General features: G+C 38.7%; 1 protein-coding gene across 1 annotated transcript in view; it reads left to right on the top strand.

The window, feature by feature from the left end:
• The first annotated feature begins 363 nt into the window (after window positions 1-363).
• LOC129738018 (eukaryotic translation initiation factor 3 subunit D-like) overlaps window positions 364-10,195 on the top strand; it is a 36,335-nt gene continuing 26,503 nt past the window's right edge. The window contains exon 1 of the mRNA XM_055729193.1: window positions 364-1,106. Coding sequence (XP_055585168.1) covers window positions 364-1,106 — 743 coding nt within the window. The remainder of the gene's footprint in view (window positions 1,107-10,195) is intronic.

The following is a 10,195-nucleotide window of genomic DNA, read 5'->3' as shown; positions in this document are numbered from 1 at the left end:
CTGTCAAACTTGTCGGCGGAAAACCTGACGAAAGTACTCACACGTGCTTGTGACGCAGCAATGACGAGGAGAGCTAATCTTAGAACCCCACATCCACCAGTTTATTGGTGGACTGTGGAAATCGCGATTTTGCGTGCCAGCTGCCTTCGCACTAGGCGAAACATGCAGAGAGCACGAACTCAAATGGAGAGAGACGAGCGTAGGCCGCTTCTCAAACATGTGAAAAGAAACCTATGCAAGGCAATTAAAGAGAGTAAAAAGGCATGTTTAAGGAAACTTTGTCTTGATGCCAATGACCGACCATGGGGCGATGCCTACAGGATAGTTATGGCAAAAAACAAAAGCGGTAGCGCACCACCTGAAATGTGCCCCAACAAACTGAGGGAAATAACGAGAGAGCTGTTCCCTCATCATGATATCAATAGCTGGCCGCAAGTCCCGTACGACTGGGATACAAGCGAGGAGGAGTTAATATCGTTGGAAGAACTGCGCGACATCGCCAAATCCCTTCAACTGGAAAAGGCTCCGGGTCCAGATGGTATCCCGAACATTGCAGTTAAGGCCGCGATTATGGAATTTCCCGAAATGTTCCGATCGTCACTGCAAATTTGTATAGAGGAAAGAATGTTTCCAGATATTTGGAAACGGCAGAAGCTGGTTCTGCTGCCCAAACCAGGAAAGCCATTGGAGAACCCATCGGCATACAGGCCAATATGCCTACTGGATACGGTTGGAAAGATTCTGGAAAAGGTGATCTTTAATCGTATCTATCGGTACACCGAGGGTGAAGGCGGATTGTTTAACAATCAATTCGGCTTTCGAAAAGGGCGATGCACAGTCGACGCCATTCGAACTGCCATCGAAACGGCTGATAAAGCCAGACTCAAGAAGAGAAGAGGGAACCGTTTTTGTGCAGTAGTAACATTGGACGTGCGCAACGCCTTCAATAGTGTCAGCTGGGCAGCGATTGCTTCTTCGCTTATAAAAATGAGGATACCGAAATATCTCTGCAAATTAGTGGAAATCTATTTCCAGAACCGTAAGCTTCTATACATGACGAGCGAAGGATTTCAGGAAATGGATGTTACAGCTGGAGTGCCGCAAAGGTCGATACTGGGCCCGGTTCTGTGGAATATTACGTATGATGAGGTGCTGACATTGAGCCTGCCAGAGGGAGTAAAGTTGGTTGGTTTCGCGGACGACGTCGTGCTACTAGCGACGGGTTACTCTATAGAAATCGTCCAGCTAAGAGCTTCAGAGGCTGTAGATGCGGTAGAGAGCTGGATGCACTCCAAAAGTTTGCAGTTGGCTCACCACAAAACCGAGATGGTCCTGATATCAAACCTGATTTCACCGCAAACAGGCAGGATTACAGTTGGATCATGCACTATCGAATCAAAGCGTGAGCTTAAATATTTGGGTGTGATGATTGACGACCGGCTCAGCTTTAAAAACCACGTTGAGTATGTGTGCAAGAAGGCGGCAACAGCAACGGCCGCACTCACGAGGATAATGGCGAACAACTCGGGGATCCGAAGTAGTCGGAGGAGCGGCCTGGAAATCTGGTCTTAACATCCAGTGTAACCAACAGAAGCTGAACAGCGTACAGAGACGAATGAATTTGTGGGTCATCAGTGCATACCGCACCGTTTCGTCGGAGGCTGCATGCGTTGTAGCGGGAGTCATGCCCATCTCGGTTTTGTTGGTGGAGGACTCATATTGCTACGAAAATAGAGGAACGCAAAACGTGAGAACACGAGCCAGAGATAGCTCCATGGCCAACTGGCAGCAGCTGTGGGACAGCTCGGAAAGAGGAAGGTGGACCCATCGTTTGATCCCAAACATCAAAGAGTGGATGGAGAGAAAGCATGGCGAAGTGGATTTCTACATGACGCAATTCCTGACTGGTCACGGATCCTTCATGACGTATCACCACAGGTTCGGATATGCGGCCTCGCCGGTCTGCCTAACATGCGGTGACGTGGACGAGACACCCGAACACGTGGTATTCTATTGTCCAAGATTTGAAGAGGAACGTGCCAACATATTCGCCGCCTGCGGACCAGAAACGACAGCGGACTACATGTTGCCGAAGATGTGTGATGACATTAACACATGGCAAGCAGTGATGGGCTCGCCCGGATAATGACTGCTTTGCAAAGGAGTTGGAAACTGACGCAAATTGCGATTGACGTAGGATAACGTAGGTTAACTTTACTAAGCTTAAAGAGTCCGAAGCTATGAAATGAACTACGCAGAACAATCAGCGTAGCCGATGGGACCACAACGTGAAGATGATCTTGGGCGGTCAGGATGATATTTAATTTAAATAAGAACATCTTGGAGAGTGTTGCGAAAGTAGCGCTATGCGTGAATTAGACACCCCCTACCGAAGTATTGCCTTAGGGCAGGTACCGGTTTGGGAAATAGTCTGACGCCCCAGGTGGAGTTCAGGGCATATGTATATACGGATGAGTATATAACGAGTTGACCCATTGTTCCCATGTAGACACGGCACTCGACGTGCATTGGGACCAATTCGTAAAATTCCTTCTTCGAATTTACCACCTGGGTAACCAAAAACACACACACACACACACACACACACACACACACACACACACACACACACACACACACACACACACACACACACACACACACACACACACACACACACACACACACACACACACACACACACACACACACTACTGATTTGAAGAGTATCAATATAATGATCACTAAAAATATAAGAAACAAAATTACAACATATTCATGATGTGTGAGAAATCATTCCATGTTAGTTTTCCATGTCATTTCCAAAAGTTTTGTCTATGGCCGGACACTATACGTTATTTCACCAGAGTTGTCATTAATGACACAAAAATGTATCAAAATGACTCAAATCACTTGCACAGATCTTGTGAGTACGGGTTTTTGAATACTAAACTGACTTAAGACCTTTCATGAAAGTTTTGTTTGATGTACCAAAATGAAACATTCGTTTTGAATAAACTAGAAAAAATGACTGTCACCGGGCAGCAAAATTAAAATTTTCTCAGAGGAACAATTTATTTTCGATTATGAATCCTTATCTTTTGCTAACCATTTGAGGGTGCTATAGAGATGAAAAAACGAAAATTTCAAGCTTAAATCATGTTTCATTTTGAATATTTTCTTATCCGCTCATCGACAACAGTATGGTGACCGGCCCTAGAAAAATCGTATTTTATTTTTAATTTTCTTAATATTTTGATGGAATCTCCGTTTTATTGTCTTATATCTACTGTAGTCGAAAGGTAACTAACCAACGATGACGTTTGTGTGAATATCATCAAGCTAAAAAAATGACAACAATAAAAATGCAAAGTTTATGCAATTCTCTCCGATCTGCTAGGCGAAAGCTTTCAATGCCTATCATTCGTTTACCTTTACAGATTGAATAACCATATTTCAATCACAATATAGACTGCTATTCACCCTATTTTCATGGTGGCAAAACATTATTAGGAAATTGCGTTTTCGAAAAATCACTGCTGTCCGGCAATGCTGTTTTGTACATTGAATAAAAAAAGAGCCTGTTTTTTTTTTTTTTTTTTTTTTTTTGTTTCGATTATAGTCGTTTTACCATCATTATGGCATTCGCGACTCTATCAACGTTACAGTTGGCGGATCGTTATTGAAAAACTTATCCGGTACAACTGTGTTCGATGTTTACTCTTGGGCTCGAACTCGCGGACATCTGCTCAGGAGGCAACAGACTTGCCAACTGAGCTATATCACAAGCCCTAAAGAGCCTGTTTTGAATTTAAGACTTTTATACTAAAACTGATCTTTATTTTTTAATTTCGATTCTCAGTTGTGATTTTAGACCAAATTTAAGAGTTGTTGAGAATAAACGAGTGCAGGATATCTAAACTAATCTCATAAAAACCTTTTTTCTTCGTATTTCATTCAAAATGTCCATCAAAGCAGAAGAAGAAAGTCGGACAAAACGGACACTTTCAATATTTCGGAAGTTGCAATGTTTGGCACAAATCTAATGATGGGAATATGTTTGCCTTAATGTAACAACATTTTCGAGACCCTTTGTTGATTTACAGCAAGCAAGGTTACATAAGAGTGCACAAAACAATCAAAAACTTTGAGCTATTCGATTTGATTTTCTCTACTCAGAAAATAGTTAACACCTTGCGACATTTTCGGAAATTTCAACCGTTTCCTATGTTTGATTTCTGACCCGTGCATTGATTAAAAACTAACGTGGTTTCAATTTGAGCACCTTCTAAGTGCTGCTCGCTCAATCACTTTGGATGATAACGATTTAAATATTTAAGTTCTTTTTGCTAATTTGTAACTTTTGCAGAGGATTTTTGATCGAAATTGCAACAGCATGTGGCTCCTAAATATGGATCTGTCATTAAAAATAGAAAGAACGAGAAAAATAGTCAATAGAGAGACAGAGAGTAAATCTGACTCCCTTCCGGCACAACATTTCCAAACTAAATGGAAGGACGTAAATATTATTAATTGATGTTTGATGATGCCATCAACGATCGCTTCCTGCACGCACGTAACTGGAGTGGAGGCATACCGAAACGGCGCCGACTACTGACGGAATTCCGGGACAAATGGAGTCATTTGATTTCGGCAGCCTAGCCAGTTCATTTCTGATTGGCACAATTTATTGCGCCCCTCCCCTCTTTTCGCCCTTCCCTATGATCTTTTTCTGGGGGCGGCTGACCGGTAGTTACTGCTTCTCTCTCTCTCTGTGTATGGATGGTTTGGTTTGACTGGTGGATATTCCGGAGCTGTCCCCCCATAGTTGATGTAACATTCGGTGGTGGTGATTTATGGCTTGTTTGTCCTTTTTTTTACTTTCGACAGAGACTCTGTCTCACTCTCGCCTTGGCTTCCATTCCAAGTAAGTAGCAGCTCCACGGGAGGACTTTTGGGGACGTGACAAGTTGACAGATCTGGGATTGAGTTGATATAATTTTCGAGAGATTTCTGCCGGTCCTAGTTTCGTGCGGCTTGGTTTGGGCTTGGGGGTGCGTGTTTGTGAACTGTTGCCGTTGATGGACCGCATCTATCGTTTCGTCAGCGTGCGGCCCGCGGATGATTAATGAGAGGCAGAGATTTTCGATAGTTTTGTTGTATAATTAATACACGAAGGTTTGTTTGCCCTTCCAAGTTGAAAGCGGGCAGCTCAGGCGACAGACAGGCTACCCGATGAGCGGCTTATTTTTGATTCTGTTTTGGTTTCGCTGGGATCTAGCGAACTCTAGTCGCAAAAATATGATGAACATTTTGATCAGATTAGTATTGTCGGTTCGAGAATCTGTCAATAAAATTTATCATGGATTTCACCTAGAACGAAATCTTTACATCGAAGCAGACTCATGTACATTTTAAACAGGAGAATTTTGAATATGCGGTTGAATACTACAAGCTTTTATTGATACGTTTGTATTCTCTTCAAAGGTTTTGCGATTTTTTTCTCGCACTAGACTTATTGAAAAAAAAAACGTCAACCTACTATTTCGCGATCGATTTCGCACCATTTTTTGCCTTTCTAACAGAAAGGTTTGGTTATCGGTCGATTTGAGAGATCATTAATTATGGGTCTTAGACATACCTTTATAGGTACCTATCGACTCAGCTCGACGAGTTCTGTTGATGTCCGTGGATTTGTATGTGCCATTTTAAAAATGTCTAGAACGTTTTTGCGAAACTGGGCTGCACAATTAAAATGATTTTAGTCTCAAAAGAATGCATTTTTTTTTCTACACAACCCTTTCAAAAACGGGAAAAAAACAAAATAGTTGAAACCGTTTTCTTTACCAAATACATATCATACTTATTATGGCATAAAAAAAAGTTGCTAGTGGCGCCTCGAAGCAGCAGCACCAGCAATCATTTATAAATTGAAGATAATCAAAATAAAAAAATAATATTTTTATTAACTCGAGAATTGAACCAAAACCCTTCAGATCCCAAGTTGCAAGCGCTATCCAATAAACCATCGGCACGCTTGATTGAAAGCGGCTCAAACTCAAATAGGTAAAAGGCATTACTAAGACGCACCGTGGTCTGGGCAGTTTCTCAGTCTGCTGGGGCAAATACGGCAACAGTGTTTATATCTTACACTTCTTGCTTTTCAATGCAGCAAATGGCGGATGGGCGTTTCCTTCAGAGTCCGCCATGCCTATAGACATTATAATTTCATTTATGAAATTATAGTGTCTAAAGCCATGCCGGGTGTCAACAAAATGCAGAGCCGTACAGGAAACTGCGTTGGGGGGGAATTTATATGAAGATCTTATGACCCTCGTTTTTTTTACTCGTGTTGAAGAATGAATTTATGTTTTTTTTTTCATTTCTACATACTCATACATAATTTAGATTCAATTTCAGATGCAGAATTCAGATTCAGTTTTCAAATTCAGGATACAGGTTTAGGAATCAGAATTCAGGATTCAAAATTCAGAATTCAAAATTCAGATTCAGAACTCATATTCAGATTCAGAATTTAGATTCAGAATTCAGATTCAGAATTCAGATTAAGAATTCAGATTCAGAATTCAGATTCAGAATTCAGATTCAGAATTCAGATTCAGAATTCAGATTCAGAATTCAGATTCAGAATTCAGATTCAGAATTCAGATTCAGAATTCAGATTCAGAATTCAGATTCAGAATTCAGATTCAGAATTCAGATTCAGAATTCAGATTCAGAATTCAGATTCAGAATTCAGATTCAGAATTCAGATTCAGAATTCAGATTCAGAATTCAGATTCAGAATTCAGATTCAGAATTCAGATTCAGAATTCAGATTCAGAATTCAGATTCAGAATTCAGATTCAGAATTCAGATTCAGAATTCAGATTCAGAATTCAGATTCAGAATTCAGATTTAGAATTCAGATTCAGAATTCAGATTCAGAATTCAGATTCAGAATTCAGATTCAGAATTCAGATTCAGATTCAGAATTCAGATTCAGAATTCAGATTCAGAATTCAGATTCAGAATTCAGATTCAGAATTCAGATTCAGAATTCAGATTCAGAATTCAGATTCAGAATTCAGATTCAGAATTCAGATTCAGAATTCAGATTCAGAATTCAGATTCAGAATTCAGATTCAGAATTCAGAATCAGAATTCAGATTCAGAATTCAGATTCAGAATTCAGATTCAGAATTCAGAATCAGAATTCAGATTCAGAATTCAGATTCAGAATTTTTGTAAATTTATTTTCGGCATATCGGTGAAAAATTTAGATTCATGGAGAAAGAATATCAGAATTAAAAATTGATGAAGCTGGATGTTGCGAGGTAAAGTATGGTGTACGTTAATAAATTTTCCTTGCAAAAATGTTCTTTCGCTCTTTTCATCATCCGTAAAATTTCTCCTCACTTTATCAATTTTCAATTCTGGAATTGTTTCTCCAAGAATACCAATTTGCACAGTTTTTGATAAATTTGCGATGACTTAAAGATCATTACGCATGAAAACACGATTTTGTTTTGTGAAAACTTTTTTTCACAATTTTTCTGAAATTAAGTTTGCTGCATACTTTTAGGGGTAAAACCATACTATTAAAAGTTGTAAAATCCGAAATCATAAAAAAAAATTTGGATGAAAGAAATTTCAATGTTGAAAACCGTGTGATGCAAAACAATCAAAATGAGATTTACAAGATTAAGAATTCAGATTCAGAATTCAGATTCAGAATTCAGATTCAGAATTCAGATTCAGAATTCAGATTCAGAATTCAGATTCAGAATTCAGATTCAGAATTCAGATTCAGAATTCAGATTCAGAATTCAGATTCAGAATTCAGATTCAGAATTCAGATTCAGAATTCAGATCCAGAATTCAGATTCAGAATTCATATTCAGAATTCAGATTCAGAATTCAGATTCAGAATTCCGATTCAGAATTCAGATTCAGAATTCAGATTCAGAATTCAGATTCAGAATTCAGATTCAGAATTCAGATTCAGAATTCAGATTCAGAATTCAGATTCAGAATTCAGATTCAGAATTCAGATTCAGAATTCAGATTCAGAATTCAGATTCAGAATTTAGATTCAGAATTCAGATTCAGAATTAAGATTCAGAATTCAGATTCAGAATTCAGATTCAGAATTCAGATTCAGAATTCAGATTCAGAATTAAGATTCAGAATTCAGATTCAGAATTCAGAATTCAGATTCAGAATTCAGATTCAGAATTCAGATTCAGAACTCAGATTCAGAATTCAGATTCAGAATTCAGATTCAGAATTCAGATTCAGAATTCAGATTCAGAATTCAGATTCAGAATACAGATTTAGAATTCAAATTCAGAGTTCAGATTCAGAATTCAGATTGAGAATTCAGATTTAGAATTCTGATTAAGAATTTGGATTAAAGATCAACCTGGAATTTGAAATTGGAACTTATATTCAAATATTAGACTAAGTGTTGTAACTCAAAATTCAAACTTTAGAATCAGAATAAGATTTCAGATTTAGTTTACAGAATGAGATTAATCATTTAATAGTCATATTACTTTCCCCTCCTTTTGTGGGAATTTTTCCTCTATGCATGGTTGAGCTCTAAAAAAGGTATCATGCTAGGGCACGCGTCACGGCTATCCATCAATATTGTAGTTGGTTTTACTTATTCAGTAAAAAAAAAGCATAAAAAAACAGTAAGATTCGAACCGTGACCAGCAACGTGAAAGTTCTGGTTGCTACCACGGCACCATTTCAGCGTGTTATAAATCTTGGAAATTCTACTGTTTAAATACCATTCTTTCCATACATAAAATGAGCTCCTTACATACCAGTTCGCTTTTCCCCAAAAAAACGTATCAGGCATCATTTTTTTATATTGAGATTGGAATTTTTCGTGTTTGAATATCTGAAATCATACTTATATGATTCAGAGGGAAGGAATCTATCATGTATATTCTATATTATTTTATATATTTCCAAATATAATTTAAACTCTGTTAGAAAGGCTCCAATCCACTGTTAAGTGTATTAAATCGGGTTTTTCTCACCATTCTTGGGTACCGTAATCCGGGTAATATTTATCCCTTTTTTCGATTATTTTTTCTATAAAGAAGAATATGGCATGTTTCATAATTTTTATACCAGTACTGGACACCTATGAACGTAAAACATGGATGCAGAAATTTATAAGACTACTTTAAATTTGATTTAAAAATCGATTTCGCCGCTGTTTAGAATTTGATGCTTTGGGGTAACATTGATTGGACTGTATTTTGACGGTTTATACGAGTTTTCTTGATCATATACAAAACACCTTCATTTTAAAGTCTGTTTCACATAGAATCTGGTCGGATAAAATAGATTATTTCTCCGCAAAGAAATAACGTACAACAAAAGTAAAAATGTCATTTTGTAGGGTTTTTATTGCACTTTAAGGAAAAAAAATCATTCTTCAGCACCCATCATTTTCTGCACAGTACTGCTGGTAACCTCATTCGCCATCTTGTTCCATCACTTTTCCATTTGAGCGGGTTTTTTCGTGGTTCTGCCACATTTCTTCAGTTTGCCCTTAACTATTGCCCAATATTTCTCGATGGGACGAAAATCCGGACAGTTTGGTGGATTGATACTTTTTTCAACAAAATCGATCTTGTTCTCCGTATACCACTTAACGACATCCCGGCTGAAGTGTCAGCTTGCCAGGTCCGGCCAGAACTTCACCGGACTTTTGTGGGACCGAATGAATGGCAAAACCCTCTTCTGGAGACATTCATCTTTGTAAAAATTCTATTCATTGTGTCCCCAGTGATGAAAATCTTAGTCTTCTTCCCACAACTACAGATCCCTTGCCAAATCATCAACTTACGAGCAAATTTATCTGCGAAAACAAACTTGAATCTACCCTTTACGCTTCGCAAGGTAAAATTTGTTACCGGGTATTTGTTCAAAATCCATTTTGACGTAAGATTCGTCGTCCATCAAAATGCATCCGTTGTACTTGGTCAACACTTTCTCGTACAACTTCCTTGCCCTGGTTTTGGCAACCAGGTTTTGTTTCAGCGTCCTGTTGGGGTGTTTGCTTGCATGATACGACCGCAAGCCTTCTCGCAAACAAATTCGTCGAGCTGCACTGTGGTTCGTCTTGAACTTTTGACGTAGAATTACGTCTTACGGCAACACTATAGGGGGG

The sequence above is a fragment of the Uranotaenia lowii genome, chromosome 1 (assembly GCF_029784155.1).
Source record: "Uranotaenia lowii strain MFRU-FL chromosome 1, ASM2978415v1, whole genome shotgun sequence".
Lineage (NCBI taxonomy): Eukaryota > Metazoa > Arthropoda > Insecta > Diptera > Culicidae > Uranotaenia > Uranotaenia lowii.
This window is presented reverse-complemented; position numbering and strand designations above follow the sequence as displayed.